At 36.8% G+C, this 20,968-nt stretch overlaps 1 protein-coding gene across 1 annotated transcript in view; it reads left to right on the top strand.

The window, feature by feature from the left end:
- LOC150096684 (tetratricopeptide repeat protein 39B-like) overlaps positions 1–20,968 on the top strand; it is a 300,955-nt gene that overhangs the window by 150,420 nt on the left and 129,567 nt on the right. Inside the window, exon 10 of the mRNA XM_090408472.1 lies at positions 15,222–15,281. Coding sequence (XP_090264598.1) covers positions 15,222–15,281 — 60 coding nt within the window. The remainder of the gene's footprint in view (positions 1–15,221; positions 15,282–20,968) is intronic.

Genomic DNA, 20,968 nt, shown 5'->3' with positions numbered 1-20,968 from the left:
TGTGTATGCGTAAATAAAAAATTTAATTGTCAAGAGTTTCTTATGATTTCTTTAATTCACTAGCTCTTTAGATATTCATTTGTTGTCAAAATAATAAAAAAACTTTTACTCACTAAAAAGTGAGGAAAAAGTTAAAGTAAACAAAAAAAAAAAAAAAGTGTAACAGTATTGTTCACACACTGATACATTATGCAGTAAGGATATCTATCTCAATAAAATATAAAGTAAAATCAAGGTCTTTTGAGGAGGTGGGGGAAAAAGACATTCATTCCTGTATAAAATTTATTTCAGTTGGAAAATATACTTTACATATAGCATAGTAGCTGCTGTGCATAATTTCATGCTGAGAATATTGTGCAAAGCCCAGAAAGGATGCTGGGCTTTGCCCAGCAAATCCTTGAATGCTACAGAGAGAGAGAGAGAGAGAATGGTGTATTATGGTGTTTAATAGCCTTGATATTAATAAGACTGTGAGGTTGGGATCACTGCATATTTTTGTGGAATGTGCAAAAGAGTGCTCTTGAGCTGTTGTTTGATGAGAATAATTCAATATTGTGCTTTCTTTCTACTCTTTTTGTGACCCACCCCTGAAAGAGTGGAAGAGAAGCACAATAGAATCACTGCACATGAGTGGTGACAAAACAGGACTTTCCTGTTATAGCCCAATTTGTGAATATCTCAGTTATAATTAGTGTATTGGAGATATTAAGTCTCTGGAATATAGGATTGAGTTAATAGGCATGTTTTCTCCTGATCATCATCATTGATTTATAATGGTTCTTACTTTAGCAGTCTGCTGCAATTAGTGCAGAGTTGCATTTTGTAAAAACACATGGCTAGATAAGTGAGATGCATACAGTGATATTCTTAGTTTTCCTGACAGCATTTGTCAGATTACTGCAGAATAAGTTGGCATATAAGTTGAGGGAGATGGAGATATCTAATGGATTAGTGAAATAGACAAGAGATTGGTTACATGAAATATATCAGTAAGTTATGTGTTATGGGGAAAAATATTCCCAAAAAACATGAAAGTAAAACCATTATTGTTAGTTTTATTTCTTGAGGATATTTCACATGGACTGAGGGGAATTATTTAGTTGTTGAATATGCAAAGTTGGAGAGCATTATAAGGAATGGTACTAATATCAGGTTTATTTAGGAAGATTTAAATTTATTTTTCTTTTGGAGAGATGAGTTTGGTTGTTATTTATTTATTTTATTTGATTTTTACGGGGAAAGATATTGAAGGCCATACTAAGCCAGGACACAGCAGCACATATTGGAAAGACATTGAAGGCCATACTGAGCCAGGACACAGCAGCACATATGGTAATTGGTTAGTAGGACAATCACAAACATCCATGACTTTGGTGGGATTCGAATCTGCAGCCTCTTGACTGGAGAATGGATACACTAACCACTCAGCCAACCAGGTGGCTTAGTTGTTATTATAGTCTTAATAAGTTCAATATTTTGAAATTTGCGGTGCAAGTCCAGAGAGTAACTAAGGCACAGAATGAATAGAATTGTGTAAAGTGTAGGATTACAGTTTAATGAATTTGGTGTGAGTCAGCTGAAGAAGCTGTTGTTGCAGTGTAGAGTATTGAGTGATGTGAACAGGAGATCATAAGAAGCAATAAGTGATGTGAAAGAGCAGGAGAGTAGGACAAGTAAAATTGCAGTGTTTATGAATTTAGAGGAGCATAGTGTGGCATGAGAATGAGAGAACAGGAGTACAAGATTGATAGGAACACAGCAGGAGTGAAGTCTAGAGGGTGGCATTGTAAGAAGAGTGTATTCTGGAAGGACTAATAAATGTATTTATGAAACTGGTCAGCATAGGAGTGGGATGGCCTGAGTTGCAATCAGAGAAATAGAATTTAGGTAAAATTATGGGTTGGTGGCAACAAAGACAAGTGTCCATGGGTAGGTGCGAAGAAGTTGCAACCGAAAAGTGACATAAATACACCAAAGTGAATTGCTGTGTTTTTTTATGAATGTCAGAAGTATGAAATGAACAAGGTGATGTTGCATGGATTGACTGTTGTTGGAATAATTAGAAATACGTGAAACATGGTTGGATGAGAATTGTATATACAGTGGTATCTCGCTAATCCGAACTAATAAACACCGTGCTGGTTCGGATTAGGGAAAAGTTCGGATTAGTGAATTTTCCTCCAAGAGATGACAATAACTAGCGTTTAAGACAAAAATAATCAGATTCTAATGGTACATCAATTTAATTCTGTAAATAAATTAACTGATAGAAAAAAGCTACTGTACTGTAATGTTAAACAAAAAAAAATAATACAGTACAGAAGTTTAGTTTAGTAAAAAATTTAATTTGTATATATGTGTATTGTTGAGGATTCTGATTTAATAAAATTGCATAATTCAGTACATAACTTAATTTGCATAAAAAATATCACTTTCTTGTGCACAACACAAAAAAAAGTTTCACAAATTAACAAAAAAGTTTTTTATTTCTTTGTAAAAAGTTACCGATTTTCTTTTGCTTCTTGGAAGCTAAACGTTTTTCGAGTGCTTCTTCTCGGAGCTGCATTAGCAATAAAATTGTGGGAAATGGCATATCAGTCTGCTAAGCACATTCTATACACTTATTAAAACTGTCAGGTTCCTCTTCATGTTTTACTTTTTTTTCTTCGAGTTCTTCATCGTCTTCTAATTCATTCTGTAGTGTCATGTGTATAATTTTAGCATCTGATTTGATTTCAAATTCACTTTTGGTTCTACCTGTAATCCATTCCGTAACATCTGTATTTATATTTTTAATTATGCACGTTTTGAATTTCCTCTTTTTGTATATATTTGTGATTCATGCCGACAATACAGTTACGTGCTGTACGGTATAAAAAAGCATACGTGAACACACATAAATCAAAATAGGCTTCCATTATAGCCGTACAATTGACAGTATGAAAAAATACTGTACTGTAATAATAATAAAATAAATAATAATAGTTAAAATAATAATTATTAAATAAAAATAATAGTACACAAAATAATAACACGTAATAAATAAAACTTTTTTCTTTCAAACCGCAATTCCGATTACTGGAGGGTTCGGATTAGCGAGATACCACTGTACTTGATGGGAATATAAATGAACGGATATGATATTTTTCATGAGGATTGGAAAGACAGGGAGATGGCTTGCAGGATGATTATCATCATGAATTTACTGATATGTACCCTCAAGGGGTGTTCAGGTTACAATGACAGTACTACAATTAAGTTTACATTATTATTAATCTCCTATCAACAATTTTTCTCCAAATCAATCTATTACTTGTGAGCACCTCCAATATTATCATGTGAGAGTGAGGTGGTGAAAAGTTCTGATAAAAATCTAGAACAAAAATGATATTAAAGCAACTGATATAACCACAAGAAAGAACATATATTTTAAAATCTTTTAACCTCTCATGCTTCATCAAATTTTAATAATTTGTTTTTTTTTTCTTTTAGGATACATAAGAAGACATGTCAGAGATTTTGAGGAAATTTGAAGATACAGAGGTGCAGGCTGTCATCAAGGTTTATGTGCTGAAATTTACCGAATTTTGTGTGAGACTTTAGGTGACTGCCTCAGCACATCCAATAGTTGCCAGATGGGTGGTCGTTTAAAACTGGGCATCCTCAGACAATAGATGCCCCCAGGTCAGGAAGATCTTCCACTGCAATCACACCTGAAAACATTGATATAGTGCATGCCATGATCCTTGATGATAGATGAATACCAGCCAAAAACATTGCAAAGACTCTGGAGATATCCAGGGAATGAGTTGGAGTCTTTATCCACCAACATCTGAATGTGCAGATGCTCTCAACAAAGTGGTTCCCCAAATGTTTGAATGCCAACCAAAGAGAGAATGTGTGCTGTCATCTCAAAGGATTTTGGTTCATTTTGAGACATCAGGTGCAAATTTTTGTACTCATATTGTGACTATTGATGAAACATGGCTTCATCATTATTACTCAGACCAGACAACAGTCAGTGGAGTGGAGACACAAAGGTTCTCCACATTCAAAGAAGTTCTGAATTCAAATCCAGCCATTGTCTTTTGGGTATGGATAGTGTAATCCCAAATACCTTAAAAAAATGTGAAACTGTTACAGCAACAGTTTATTCAAGGAATTGAAGGAGGTACTACCGAAGGAAAAATGCTGCTGGAAACTGAGCAGAGGTGTGTTGCTTTCGCAGGATAACGCACCTCCTCACACTGCTTATGAAACCCAAAAGACAATACACAACTTGGGCTTTCAGTGTCTGCCTCCCACGCTATTTGCCAGATCTCGCCCCATCTGACTATTTCCTGTTCCCAAATTTAAAAGAACACTAGAAAGGAACAAAATTTACCACAGATAAAGTAATATCTGCAACTGAGGACTGAACAAGGGAAAGACTTTTTTCTCAGAGGATTCCAAATGATGCAGCAGCAGCATTGTAACAAGTATATAACACTTCATGAAGAATATGTAGAATAATGTGTAAGTTACATGGTTCTACCTCAGTTCCTCAGTGGTGATTATTACTTCTGACTGAATCAATCTGCCTAGACCTTGGTCTTCCTCTTGGTCTCTTTCCTGCCATCTTGACATCAAATACCATTCTATTTAAGTGACCATACCACCTTAGATTAGCTCTGCTGACACATTCTTGATGCTAATAATGTCAAGTTCCTTTTTAATCTCTTAATTTTTAATATGATTCTGCCATTGATGCCATCGGTTCACTAATTTTTCTGAGAAGCCCCATATCTCTGGTCCCTGGTCTTTGATCAAGTGCTTTATTTCTAATCCAACTGCAGATCCATAACTTAAAACCGGTTTGAACACTGTTTTGTATACTGCTAGTTTTGTGTTTTGGCTAATTTCTCTCTTATTCCATAGAAATTTATTCAGCTGGCTACCCACCATGCCAACTTTGCTTATTCTGTTGTCTATTTCCAGATTTAACCTACCATCTTCACTAAAAACTGTGCCTAAATAGCTGAAGGATTTTACTTGTTCTGTAGGCTCTCCATTCAGAATGTAGTTCTGCTTATTTTCATAGTTTTGGTCTTTTTATTGCTGATTTTCATGCCAGATTTGCTATGGCTGTTATTCAATTTAGTTATAGAATCTTGGAGACTTGCACTAGATTTGCTTAGGAGTACATCGTCTGCATAAAGCAGATAGTTTGTTAGACATCTCCAGTTTTGATATCAGGTTGAATAACACTTTCCTTTATAATGTGATCCATATAGGTGATGAATAGGAGTGGAGATAATATGCATTCTTGTCTTACCTCTGATTTTGCATGAAATTATCTTCCTGTATTTCCTTCATTTCTAACTGCTGACTTACAACTTAAATATAGACTATATATTGCTCTTTGTAATGTTCCATTTACCCCATATAATTGTGTTTTGAAAAAGTGTTTTGAAAAGCTTTTTTCTGAGCTACTTGTCATATGCCTTTTCCGGATCTACAAAACTTAAGTACAGATCATATTCCCACGATTTTTCAGCTATTTATTTGTCTTCATGTGAAAATCTGATCTTGACAACCTTTATTTGGCCTGAACCCAGCTTGTTCTTCTCTAAGTTTCTCTTCCACAATCTTTCTCAACCTCTTTTCAAGTATGCTTGCATAAATGTTACCTGGACACTTAGTTGAGAAATTCCTCTGTAATTCTCACATTCAGTTTTATTCCCTTTTTTGTAAATAGGAATTATGAGAGCTCTATTCCAATCATTGGGAATTCAACTTGCAGGATGATAACAGGATGAATTATGCTTGCACAAAGTAGAGATTAAAGGAGGATATAGTGGCAGTATTTTTGAGAGGAGTATGGTTTTCAGTGGAGCTTTTATGTTGAGCCCATACATGGGTAGGGAAAGGAGAAACTTATTTACATTTGATTTAAAAGCCTATATATATATATTGTATTCATTGGGAAACACATAAGGGAGAAGACTGTTCCACAATACAGCAGTCAGGGTCGTACTTATGCATAGGTGCATGAGGGTTTAGCTGGGGGGCCCTGAAAATTTAGGGACAATTTAAGGGCCCGAAAGCACTCTAGTGCCTTGGACCCTTTCCCACCTCGAGAAAAGTGTAAGCACAGCCCTGACAGCAGTAGCAGAGATTGTGGAGGAGGTAAAGGAACTTGTTCTGTGAGGGGATTTGAGTGGCAGCTGCACATGTTCCAGCAAACTTAGTACTGAGTTGGGAAATTATTGATGCTATGTCATGTGACACTTGTCATGGAAATATTTATAGAATACACATATTGCAGAAACCTTTAAACACCTGTGTTGAAAGTAAGAGAAGTGAGTTGGTAAGAGATGAGTTATTAATCAATCTAATTGCCATCCTCTGTATTGAGTCGAGCATTTCGAGGGAACGGAGGGAGGTGCCTCCACTCCAAATGTGAGAACAGTATTCATTAGCTGGGAGAATTTGTATAAGATTAACAGCTGTTCAGAGGTGAAGTAACATTTTGAGTGAAAGAGAAATCCTGCTATTTTTAGAAGTGAGGAGACAATGGTTGTGATGTGTTTATATCAGGAGAGGCTTGATGTCAGGGTGATTCCAAGAAGAGAAATTTCATCTTGAATCTCATCTGATCTTGAATCTCATCAAATTTCATTTGGAAATTTGAGTGTTGTCAAAGGTAATGCTGGGAGAAAATCGTTCTTTTTTCTGAGAAATAAGGCAGAGCCGAGATTGAAATTGGCAGGTTATCTGAATTCCATTGGAGGGCTTGGAGTGAGGGTGGTGGTGGTGGTTGATGTTCCATAGGTTGTGAGGTGATTTGTGTAGTAGAGTCAGTTGAATGGTGAAAGCATAAGGAACCCTTATGCCTTCAAGGTAGTTTAAGGGTTGGGAATTGATGGTTCTCTCCATTACTTTAGACAGGACTGAGGTGAGTGAGATAGAGAGCAGTAGTTTGATGACAGTGATTTGTCATCCTTCTTGGGAATGGGTTGAACATTGGCCAGTTTCCAGGCTGTGGGATAGATACTAGTGGTTTAAGAGAATATAAACAGGTGACATAGGATAGGAGTTAGTTCTAGTGCATAAACCTTCATGACAATTGGAGGAATGCCATTATGGCTAGAAGACTTTTTTGAGTGTAATTTGAACAATATTTTTGTGATCGCTTTCTGGCAAAAGGATATAGGGTATTGCATGTTGGGCATCTGGAATGGTTGGAGGGGGGGGTGTTTACCGCAGTCAGTTATACATGCATGGAAGCAAAGTGTGAAGCCAGAAGATTGACTTTTTCTGTGGTTGATGTTGCAATAGAGCCATCTGGGTATGATAGGGTGAGAATAATGTTAGGAAAAAGTTATGACCAATTGCTTTGTAAGAGACCAAAAGGCTTGACTTCCGTTTGGACAGGCTGCAAGTTTCCTGCTTTTTGCTCTTTCAAACTATGTTTCAGAAGCATTGATAGTTTTCTTTCAGGCTTGAGTATAAGCACTAAATGAGGATGGAGTACTTGATGTAAGCCAGTTGTGGTATGCTTGATTTTTTATTTGTACAGCTTTGACACATCTTTTGGAGAACCAGGGTTCTCCAAAAGATGTGTCAAAGGAGAGTAGTGTGGGGAATGTATGTTTCCATGCCAGTAAAGATAACTTCATTAATGTGTTCAGTGCATATGCTTGGCTTAGAAGGCTAAAAACAATAGTCCAACCATGGGGATGGTTGGACTGTTGTTTCCAGCTATTATTGGACTATTGAGGCATAGAAGTCACTGAGACTGTTCCACTTTGCACTGTTATAATGCCAAGCTACTCTTGTGTGGGAGTGAGGTGCATGAGGTGGAGACAAGAACTAAATTGTGGTCAGAATTACCTAGGGGCCCACTACATTCACTGTGTATTTGGAAGGATCATTGGTGAGGAAGAGATCTAGGGTGTTTGTGAAGTAGTTAGGGTTATCTGGTATTCTGGTTGGCATGTGAAACAGGAGGTATATGAGGAATTAAGTAAACTTAATATATTACTTGAAGCCATTACTGTTTAACTTGTATATTATTTGATATTGAAAGCAATTTAAATGAAGATATGTAGTTGTTGGCAGATGATTCAAAATTAGAGAGAGCTAGTGGAGCATATGTGACCTTGCAGGATCTGATTAGAATGTGCAAGTGGAGTTCCATTTCATTGTGAAGTTGGTGAATGGGATGCAGTAGTTGGGAAGGAAATTTTGAGGTGGAGGAAATTAGGGATATGAGAATTTTTTTTGTATTACTTCCACACGAGAGGCTGCAAGGTCTGTATCAAGGTTATCGAGATTATAAGCAAAGTAATATGTTCTTATTTATTTTGAAAAGCTGAAAGTTGTAGTCCTTGAGAGATACTTCATTACAATGACTCTTTCAAAGCATAGGTAGGTGGAATAAAAGATGACTTGGGAGTAGCAGGTTTGGTAGTCAGCAAAAGTGTAAAAGGTGTTGAGCAGCCATAGCTTGTTTTGCTGTAGATTAAATGGCAATAATGGATGCATACATTATACAGTAGTGCATAATGGATGCTAGTTCTACTGAACAGTGCTCATGAAAATATCCATAGAAGAGATACACTGCAAAAGATGACCATCTGTGAGATAATGGCAGAAGAAAGAGTGTGTGATTTTAGGTTCACCATCACAATTGTGAGAGCAGCATTCCAAAATTTGGGTGGATTTGTACAGACTAAATAACTGGGCAGATGAAAAGTAACATCTTGAGTGAAAAGGATGTTGAGGATGTGTCTCTCACACACACACATGATGCGATTATGCAAGGAAAGGAAATGAGTGGAAGGAGGGTAATTATTATGGGGGATTTTAACTATAGTAACATTGATTGGAAGGAGGAGAAGACACATGTGAGGATGGAAATGGATTTTATTCAATTATTAAGGGATAACTATCTGAGACAGCATGTAATTGAAAATACTAGGGGTGTGAGAGTGCTTGACCTGGTAATAGCATCTCACAATTTGACTGTAATGAATATGACCATGTTGCCACCTATTGGTGAGAGTGATCATAAGGTCTTGACCTGGGAGGTCGCTAAAGGTGTGGAATTTTTAATTAAGACAGGGTATATGTGAAATTACCATGCTGGCAAGTATGACAAGCTTAGGAGATTGCTTGGATCAGTGCCATGGCATGTACAACTGCAAGGGCTGGACGTCGATAGAGCATGGGAAGTGGTCAAGGAGCATTTACAGGAGGTTATGACTGATTGTATACCTAGGGTCCGAATAGTAAATCAAGTAGGGGTTAAATGGATGAATAACACCATTAAGCTTGAGCTGCAAAAAAAGAAACAACGGTGGAGGGAATTTAAAGAAAGAGGTGACTTGCAGGCACACGAACGGTATAAAGTGCAGGCCAGAAGGGTAACGAGTTTGGTAAAAACAGCAAAAGCCGATTATGAAAGGAAACTAGCTATGCAAGCAAAAGAGAATCCCAAACAGTTCTTTCAATATGCTGCAAGCAAGAAAAAACTGTACATGGCAAAATGATTTTAAGGAATGACGATGGTAAGGAGGTCACTGAACGATATAGTGGAGTTACTGAGCGTGCACTTTGCAAAGGTATATCATCCAGGTGGTGACATTGAAAAAATGAAGGAGCCATTAGTTTATATGGGAATTGTGATGAATGAAGTGGAAGGAATAGTCTATTACAGAACCTTAATGTGAATACATGTGTGGGATTGGATGGTATACCGGCACGGGTCTTGCGTGAAGCGGCTAAGGAATTATCAGTGCCCTTGACTATGTTGTTTAATCTGAGTCTCGGGTCTGGTTTAGTCCCGAAGGCGTGGAAAGAGGGGAAAATAGTTTCACTGCATAAAGGAGGATCCTAGACTATGGTTGCAAATTACCGACCGATCAGCATATCAGGAGTCGTTGTCAAGGTCTTGGAGAAAGTAGTCAATAGAAAAATACAGGAATGGATTGATGAAAATGAGATACTGTACAGGGAGGGGACAGCATGGCTTTGTAAAGGGTAGATCATGCCTGAGTAACTTGCTCAAGTTTTATAACAAGGTGACGGCTGAACTGGATAAGGGAAATGGGTTTACAGTGATACTGCTGGACCTGGCAAAGGCGTTTGACAGGATACCACATGGAATTCTAATCCGTAAACTACGACATATGGGAATTGATATAGGGTTGGTGAGATAGATAGGTTGGTGGTTGATGGAGAGATATCAAAGAGTGGTTTATTCAGGAGTAAAGTCCAAAAGACGGCCTGTGACTAGTGGGGTGCCGCAGGGTTCTGTTCTTGGACCACTGTTGTTTAATCTGTTCATTAATGATATAGGGAAGGATCTAAGTGGAACAGTTCATTTGTTCACTGATGATGCAAAGTTGGGGAGGGCGATAGTGAATGCAGAAGATGTCAAAGTCTTGCAGGATGACTTAGATAGATTGGAGTTCTGGGCTAAGGAGAATGGATGTCAATTTAACGTGACAAAATGTAAGGTTATGCATTTTGGGGTGAAAAGATTAGCAGCAGTATACCACATGGGTGGAACTGTACTCCAAGAGATTGATGAGGCCAGGGACTTGGGAGTGTTGGTGGATAGGGAGATGAAGTTTAGGGGGCACATTGCGAAAGTAGCTAAATCAGCTCATCAACTCACTTGGTTGTTGAAAAATACCTTGACGAGCAGAGACAAGCAAGTTATTGTGCCTCTGTACCGAGCCTTGATAAGACCTCATCTTGACTACTGTGCCGAGATTTGGTCACCTCGGTTCCTTCTCAATGGGGAGGAGGTGGAGAGGATCCAGAGGCGAGTGACTAAGATGATAGCAGGTCTATGGAATGAACCATATGAGAACAGGTTGAAGATTTGTGGGTTGCAGAAACTGGTTGATAGGTGGAAAAGGGGAGATATGATTGAGACATTCAAATTGCTAAAAGAATTCTATAAGATTAATTCAGAGGATATTTTTGAGATCAGAACTGGTGGTGGGAGAACTAGGGGACACCTATGGAAGCTGGGCAAGAGTGTGGTTAGTAGTGGTGTTAGAGCTGGGTTCTTTACTTTTAGAGTGGTAAATGAGTGGAATGAGCTGCCAGAGTCTGTTGTGGGTGCTATGACGGTGAGTGAGTTCAAGGCAAGGTATGATAGATACTGTGAGAATGTCGTATAGTTGTGTGGACAATGTTTAGGGCCTCCCTCGATTAGTCTAAGGACTCCCTGGAGTAGCCCAAAAATAATAATAATAATAATAATAATAAAAAAAGGTTAGGAGTAAGAGTCATTCGGAGTTATGTGAAGGTGGTCTGAAAAGTTCTCGGCCTCGACCATAGATGGCAACACTATCGGCAAGATTTTTTTTTTATAAGTTGGTACATCTGTCATAAACATCCATGTGAAATTGCAAGTCATTCTATCAAGTAGTTTATTTTATACAACTGTCTGAAGCAAAAGTGTTGTCTGTATCCCTTGAAATAGATAAAATTGAATATTGTGAGGTTATAAAATTCTTTGTAAAAGGAGGATTAACGCCAAAAGAAATTCATTCGAAGTTCATAAAAGTTTATGGGCACACTTCTCCTTTGTTTTAGACAATTAAGAAATGGGCTACCGAGTTCAGACGTGGGCATACCAGCCTTGAAGATGATCCACATGAAAGATGTTCAAAAACAATATAACAACACCAGAAATCATTGATCAAGTGCACGATATGATATTGGATGATATGATCGGTGAGTCATAGTGTCTGAAATTGCTGTGACTATAGATATTTCAAAAGTACGTGTAGGATATATTTTGCATGAAGAATTGCAAAAGAAAAAGCTTGCTGTGAGCAAGCATGGCACAAGATGAGTGCCATGCTTGCTCACAGCAGATCAAAAACACACTCACATGAAAATCTCTGAACAGTGCTTGGAGCGTTTTAACAAGCATAAAACTGATTTTTTGCATTGATTTGTTACTATGAATGAGACTTGGATTCACCATTACACACCAGAATCCAAACAGCAATCAAAACAGTGAACAGAATCTGGTTTGTTCAGCACCAAAGAAGACATAGTCGGTTCCATCAGCAGGAAGGGTCATGGCATTGGTGTTTTGGGATGCTAAAGGCATTTTGTTTATTAATTATCTTGAAAAGGGTAAAACAATAACTGGGGAATATTATTCTGATCTTTTAACTAGACTAGACGAAGAAATTCGTGAGAAAGACCCAGTTTGCAGGGAAAAAAAAAAATCATCTTTCATCAGGACAGTGCACCTGTCCACAAAGGTGTTTTGGCAATGGGAAAATTAAGGGATCTGCACTGTGAATTGTTGGAACATCAACCCTATTCTCCAGATTTGGCTCCCTCTGACTTCTATCTCTTCCCAAAACTAAATCTCTTCCTTGCTGGTCAGCGTTTTTCTTTGAATCAAGAAGTGACTGTAGAGGGATATTTTGCAGATCTTAGTGAGAACCACTACAGGGGATGGGATAATGGTGCTGGAGCATCACTGGAAAAAATAAAAAATAATTTGAAATTATAAATTCGTTTTTTTATTGTTAGGCTGAGAACTTTTCCGACCACCCTCGTTCTTGACTCTTAAGTCGAGTTATCAAAGGTAAGGGGAGAACTATGTCCTTTTTTGTGAGAAAAAAGACAAAACTGTTTTGGAAGCATTGAAAGTGATGAGGTAGTTATAGCCCCATTAAAAGATGGTGTGGAAGTCAGTGTTTACGACACTTGTAGGTGATGCTTGAAACTTTAGATGTTTGACCACTGCAAGGTTTGTGACATGTGTAGGATGAGTGGAGAGTATTATTGTCAGCAAAAACTAGGAATAGGGTTTGAGGCCAGTGAGAGCTTTTCATTCCTATATGATGATGAAGGTGGGTGAAATAACACAGCCCTGAGGAATATCTGTATTAATAGGAAAATCTGAAGAGAGAGCTCACCTTCCACTATTACAATCCTGAACAACCTGTGAGAAAAGTGTTATTTTGATTACAAAGGAAAGAAGACATACTGGTAGATGTTTGACACACAGTGGTCAAACATCTACCATGAGATTGGAGTTTACTGTGATAAGCCCGTGATGCCAGATTATATCAAATGCCTTTGAATCAAACCAAGGCATTTGATAGAAGAATGATGGTATGCATGGACCTAAACCATAAGGGGGTCACCTTTCAGAAATTGTGAGGACCTTGCTGTGTAAAGTAAAAAATTATGGTTCTGTTGTAGAGAATCTTGATCATCCACATGTAGATTACTGTGTACACATCTGTTCACTTTGTGTTTTAAGTAGATGAGAATAATATTATTATTACAAGAGCCCTCCTGGGAGTCCGGGACTCCTCAAGGGAGGCTGCATGATCACTTATATAACACCATACCTTCTCTTGAATTCATTCATTCTGTTGCACTCATAACATCTAAAGACAAGCCATTCCAGTCTAGTGCTATTCCATGAGGGGAAAAAAAAAAATCTACCTCTCACCTCCCTTTCTTGACTGTATTTATTTTAATCTTAATCAGGCAACATGTGGGTTACTGTGTACATACTTTTCAGCTTGTTTTTAAGAGGATGAGAATATTATTATTATTACAAGAGATCTTAATGGAGTCAGGGATTCATTGAGGAAGGCCAAATAATCACTCACTCCATGTTATACCTTCTACTGAATTTTTTCATGCATGCTATTTGCACTCACAACATTCAAAGGTAAGCAATTCCAGTCATGCACCACTCTATGAACAAAAAATCTACCTCTCACTTCTTTCTTGACTGCATTCATTCTCAACTTCCATGGATGCCCTCTTGTCCTTTTCCCACTCCTCTATAAAATAAAAAATTTCATCTACTGGTATTCTGTATAACACTTTCAAGTTTGTAGATCTTTATCAGATCACCCCTTTTTGTCCAGTCTTCTAGTGTGCAATCCAGAAATTCTCAATCTCTACTTATAGTCTACATTCCACAATGTAGACTTATAAGTAGAGATTGAGATATCATCTTTAATGCTCTCCTTTGCAATCCCTCTTCACTGTATTTCCATCACCCCAGAAACTGGGAAACCAGATCTGAGTAGAGCAGTCCAGATGTGGCTGTATCAAAGCCTTATAAAGAAGCAGAATGACTTCCTTATTTTTACATTAGTGTTCATTTCAACATTGCAGTTATCCTCTGAATTTGTATTTGCAATTTTTGCTAGTTGACCCCTGAATTTCAATTTCCTGTCTACTAAAACTCCAAGATCCCTGGTCAGTTTCTCCAGCATAATCCTGCCAATATAATATGACATTTGATATCTCATTACAGCCAAGTACATAACTTTACATTTACTAACATTTGAACTGATAGCCATCTTATGCAAATCATTTTGCAAGTACTGCATGTTATTTACATTCCTGATTATTCTTCTAATCTTTTTCATCATCAGAAAATAGCTGGATGTTACCTGTTAAATCCTTCTCAGTATAATTATTGTAAAGATGAAATGACAAAGGACTGTTCTATGGGGTTACACCACTAGTCATCTGATATCTTGTAGACTCACATCGCCCATGCATTATTTTTTGATATTTGTCACTTAATAATCAGCATCTTACAAACACTGCTTCTAAACTGAGAATAAGGAATAATATTCTTAACAAGCTGGCTGGTACATCCTGGGGAGCACATGCGTCTATTCTCCATTCATTTGCACGGGGATTAGTATACTTAATAGCTGAGTACTGTTTAGCTGTCTAGCTGAAGAGTCAGTATACAAGTCCCGGGTGAATATTGTTCATATTATCAATAGGAATGTAATTAACAATATATAGAATGCACCTTATGGAATATATTAATTTCTTTTATGATTGACAGTGTATTAAATTACTATTACATTTTTCATTGATATAATTGCAGTACTGTAAATTTTGATTTGAGAGCTGGTTCTGTATATTTAAAATAATCATTAAAATAACATGAACGGTTCTAAAACTAATGAGTTGTTATATTCATTACTGGAAAGTGTATAATATTATTTAAGGGATTACCTTTTGTAATTTTTGGTTTCATATTTGATACGTATCTTTTTCATTCTTGAAGTTGCTCTCATCATATGTACAAAAATATAGTAATTTAAGTGATTTTTTTCTCTTAGTTTGATTACATGGTTGTAGCTTTTTGTATATTTGTACCTCTGTCACAGAGAATGAATAAAGTATACTACTGATTTTAGGCTGCCCTCTTTGTTTTCTTTTATGGACGTCTGAAGCAGCTGAAGGGAGAAGTGAATGAGGTAGGTTAAAATAACTTTGCATTGTAACTTTTTGCTTCCTTAACTGTTCTGCTATTTCAGTGACATGCTACTGTGGTTGCTGTGAATTCTTTGTATTGAAGTTGGTTATTATCTTCAGTATTCTTCAACTAATGGAAGAAGCAATGTAATGGAAGCCATTTTGCATGCTGATGGCAGCAACAAAATAATTAATAATATGTAAGATATATAATAGGTGTTTAGATATATGAATGACTAAAGGAGCCTACACAATAATCCCAGTGATAGCTTTTAACAAAATGGGCACTCATTTGTTGAACAATCGTTTCTGCATCTGTCACCCTTGTACCATCTACATTCAGTAGTTATTCTTTCAAATTCATTCTTCCTTTTACTTGCAGCATAGTGATAAAATTATCACTATGCTGCATGTAATTAATTCTTTCGGGTTGTCTTTAGCTTGCTAAAGACAACCTAAATCTGCAAGCTAAAGACAACCCCAAAGAATTAATTACATGCAGCATAGTGATAATTTTATCACTATGCTGCATGTAATTAATTCTTTGGGGTTGTCTTTAGCTTGCAGAGCAAGTTTCTTTTCATTCTCAGACTTAACTTTCTGTACAACAGTTGTGACTTTTCTGGCCTGTTATTTATAATTTCATAATGGACATCATTCTTATGCACACGGTATTCCTTCCACATCGTCCTTTTCTTAGCAATCTCTTACTTGATAAGATTATACATCCATTTGACTCCTACCTTATTTATTCTTCAAACTCTCAGAACACATTCTGATATCGTATTTTTTAAATGCTTCCCATGCATTATCAATATTCTTCCCATCCAGCAACCAATACCATTGCATTGAACTCAATATATATTCCTCAGTTGGTCATAATTTTCTGCTTTGTAGTTCAGCATGTAACCTTTTCTGAATGAAAGATTCATAAATGTAGCCTCTTTCCAAGTGAATACTGCATGTTCTCTGTCACCAACCAGAGGCAGAATAGTTACATTTCTAACTGAAACACTCTCTGACACTACAATCAAATCTAACACTCTTTGACCTTGAATATTCTTCCCATCCAGCAACCAATACCATTGCATTGAACTCAATATATATTCCTCAGTTGGTCATAATTTTCTGCTTTGTAGTTCAGCATGTAACCTTTTCTGAATGAAAGATTCATAAATGTAGCCTCTTTCCAAGTGAATACTGCATGTTCTCTGTCACCAACCAGAGGCAGAATAGTTACATTTCTAACTGAAACACTCTCTGACACTACAATCAAATCTAACACTCTTTGACCTTGTGTTCCTTCTGTCATAGGTGCTTGAGGAAGTTGTTGCAACAACTGAATAAATTCAGTTTCATTTTTCTCTTGAGATTTTACTGCTATCCAATCAATGTTTGGATAATTAAAGTTCCCCATTATTATTACCTTTTTGTTTTTACACCAATCACTTTTATTTGGTGATGTATTTCTTCATAACTAGCAACCGATCTACCAGGTCTGTAACAATACCCCACTATATATTTGATCTTGTTAGATTCCACCTCACACCAGATGGCTTCAAACTCACTGCCACAAGAAACGCTGTTACTAATATTACAATCATAGGTCTCAACACTAATTGGTTTCAGGTCATCCAGTATCATTAGCAGCATGCCTCCTCTTCTCCTATCCTGTCTATCCTTCCTAAAAATACTGTACCCTTCACTCGATACCAGTTAATGTCTGATTCTGTTAGCCAGGTCTCACTAATGTCTACAATTCAGCAAACTACCCCTGTTGTTTCTGATACTCCTAGCATTTGTGTACAAACATAATAAGCTACCTCCATTGTTCTTTTGTATACTCCTGTCTGTAGTCTGACACAGTTGGACAACTTGCAGATCTGTTCTTCTCTAGTGCCTTATATATGCAGACATCTTTACACACATTTGATGGGTTCAGACCAGATGAACACAATGTCAAAATCTCTCTCCCCTTGTAATTATTTACATGATAATATCTATTCCCGTTATTAACACGTTCACTGCCATGCTACTTGGGCATAGTTTATTCCCAAGCGCTTTCGCGTCTTCAAGGTAACTACGAGTAATCTTGTAGCCGGCTTATCAGGCAGAATTTTGTTTCATACGCCAACTATGAGTAATCTCGTATCACCCCCAACCATATATTACATGCACTGAAGAATGTGTTTATTGCATCTAGTCCCTAAAAACCTTCAGTTTCGACAGGACCAGTAAAAGAAAACTTACTGATAATGAATTAGAAGCTTATGCTAATATGAACGATGATGAATTTAATGAATTCATCATTGTAAATGGAAGGATAAGAGGGAAGTTCTTTCCATTTCAAATATGCACAAATTTGAAATGGATGAAGCAAAAAATCGGAATGGTAAAATTCAATTAAAACCAAATATCGTTAGGGACTATAATTTGGGTATGTCAGGCATCGATCTTTCTGATCACATGCTTTCTTATTATTCTCCCTTACATAAGACAATTAGATGGCCAAAGAAACTGGCAATACGCATTTTTGATATATACATTCAAAATGCGCATAAATTTTATAATATAATTACTGGAAACGCAATGACTGCGTTAAAATTTAGAGATCAATTTATCTCAGTTTTTTGTTGGAATGGATGAGCTTACAGCATCACAGAATATCAGCAGGAAAAAATATTCGCGGACAAAGCCATGCTGAGTATGTACACGAAAGAAACAACGCGAAACACGTAATTATTGTCCTGTTTGCCAGGAAAAACCACCATTTTGCGTGGAAAATTGTTTTAAAGTGTATCATTTGTAATTTGAATAAATTGGTTTTTATTTTATTGATTTCATTTTATAATTTTTATTGATTTTATCAGTTTTAAATTGATTTACAACGTGTTTACTACGGATTAGCTCGCGCTTGGTATAAGAGGTTGATAATCGACATACGCGTATACTCGTAGTTGGCCTCTGAGGCACATATATAATATACTATATTTAAGTTGAAATTATTTTGCTTCTATCAAGCCCCCTGACATGCTCTCTGCTTTATTCAGAATCCAAGGGTCCAAATTAACGTAATTATACTAAGTGTTAATTAGTGTTTGGCATAGGAGGTCGGTAAATCGACATACGAGTATACTTGTAGTTGGCTTGTGAAGCTCATGTACGAACTACGAGTATCGTAGTTGGCAGCGAACGTGTTAACACAGTTACATAACATGTCACTCTTACAAACATATTATCACCATTCCTCCCATTATAATTTAGTTTGCCTGACTCTCTGTGTTAGGTCTCATACCAGTTATTGGTTTTCAAGACTCCTGATACCAGCTACTGGAAGAAACTTGAACAGCTAGAAGAAGAATGGAAAGGAAATCGAACTTGTAGAAACAAAGAAGACATACAAGCGAGATCTTACTATTTGGGCAGTAATGATCAAGGAAAGGAAAGGAAGGAGTAGTGGTAGCATTCAACACCAAATATGAAGATAAACTTCTTGATTTGAAGGCAGTTTCAAGTAGAGTTATGTGGGCAACTTCTAAATGGAGAAATAGACAGTTAAGCTTATTTGTGTCTGTAGTTCCACAGAAGCTTCTCCTAAGGAAGAAGTGGAAGAATTTTTTGAGTCACTGGAGCAGGCAGTTGACATAAAGAAAATGCACTGTCAATATTCTTCCTGCCAAGGAAGAATATTGAAACACCGTTGGAAATCTGAACAGTGCAGTAGGAAGTGAACTTCACCAGGCATATAGAAATGTTTCGAGAAATTTTGGAGAAAGAGGCAAGGCTAATAATAATGGGAAGTATCTATTAGATTTTTGCTCAGGTTTTGGACTAGTCATTACTAACACCACTTTTAACAACATAAAAATGTGCACAAGTTCACGTGGAGAGAAGACACGAGAAATAAGAAAAGTCTCATTGACCATGTTATTATTGATAGTGATACCTTATATATACTGAACAAGAAGAGCATTTCAGAGCACATCTCTTGTATCTTAAAGAAGTTCAATATCTCTACTACATTTAAGCCTATTAATTCAATCAGCTCTATGATACCATCTCCAAAAGATAAAATTTCACCTTTGTTGCTATTCAATCCCATGCAACTGCCAGTTATTCTACTTTGGACAAACGGGCCTGTCTGTTTCTGTACACATATCTGAACATCAATCCTATGTTGTCTCCGTCCCAGAAACCAACAAATCTAGTCTAGTAATGTGTGGGATTACTAATACTAGCCACAGGATCCTTTGGAATGATACTAAGTTAGTATATAGATATTTCCATAAATACAAGTATCTGTTTAAAGAAATTGCTGGAGTACTTCTACATAGCGCAATTGGAAGAACAACTGTACGTTGGTCCCTTCGATTGCACCAAGTTCGCTTCTTGTCATGATGAGAGGAATCTTTATATGTTTTTTTTTTCCCCAGTGAAGGTGAGTGAGCCAATCTCATATGGAGATAGTAGGGTTTTTTCTCCTGGAAACTCTGGTTTTTCCTCCTACATATAGACAAATTGGCCCTGAGAATACACACAATTTGCACCACAAAAAAAATGAGTTGTGGTGGTGGTGGGCAGTAAATGGCATTGGTGTGGGATGATGGTAGTGGCGATTCACTGTAGTTAGTGTAGAGTAGTTGGAGAGTAGGTTCCTTCCTCAATGAGTCTTTGGACTCATTGGAGGTGTCACATAATAATAATTGTCCTACTTTCAGCCTTAAAATAACTTTCCATGCAGAACTCTGGAAAATTTATCAAAAAACTATGTGGCTTAAATATTATATAATTAGTTTTTTTTAAATAATATTTATGAGCTGCCTGTCCAAAGGCATTAGATAGTAACCCTATCACTAGACATACCCAGCGACAGGCCGGACCTGTCCTTTGGAAATTTGATATACTTTCAAGTCTAAGCCAGTTTGAAGGCAATCTTCAAACCTCCTGCAAAATTAAGGAATTTACTTAATTACTGAGCTCATTCAAAGATCCTCTTCCATACTTTGCTCACCCAGGAATTTACAAAATTCAGTGTACCTGCAACCAGGGCTGGCGGAAGCGGGCATTCAGAGCATGCGGGTCTTGCTACGAAGGGGGCACCACCGCTGGGCACAGTTCATAAGTTCATTTTTAAGAAACAAAATTTTTATCATAAAAACAAAATTCTTAGAATGATCAATATTAAAATAAATAAGGCCAGATACACTGAATAAAAATTAAAAAATATTGTATATTGCTGGCTGTTTATAATTTTGCAGTGAGAGCAGGCTAAATGTAAAGGTTAGATTCTTGCCTGCAGAATCTAAAGTGATACGGTGAACAGTTTTATGTGCAGAAACGAATTTTCATACAAAACGTTTGTTGCTACATAACCAGTCATATGGTTATGTAGTTACTGTAAAAACTCGATTGTAGCTTAAATATTCCAAAGCACATTACATTCGATTGTTTATTTAGGTTAAGTCTCATGTGAATATTGTAAAAATAAACTTTGTTTGTCTCTGTATAGTTTGTTTTAGATGTTATTGTAAATAATACTCCAGAAGTTAACTGTATATACTACTTTAATAAGAATATGTTAGAGTGTTAAAAACAAAGGCAATGTTTTTATCGCCGAAGCTGCATGTAATAGATCTACATGGCGGCATTAGAAAGATTGTTATTAAAATTTGTTTGTATGAGAAAGGCT

This window comes from Typopeltis vanoorti, chromosome 18, assembly GCF_054136105.1.
Source record: "Typopeltis vanoorti isolate ZY-2024b chromosome 18, IOZ_Tvanoo_1.0, whole genome shotgun sequence".
Taxonomy (NCBI): Eukaryota; Metazoa; Arthropoda; class Arachnida; order Uropygi; family Thelyphonidae; genus Typopeltis; species Typopeltis vanoorti.
The sequence above is the reverse complement of the archived record's forward strand: the minus strand, read 5'-3'. Positions and strand labels throughout refer to the sequence as shown.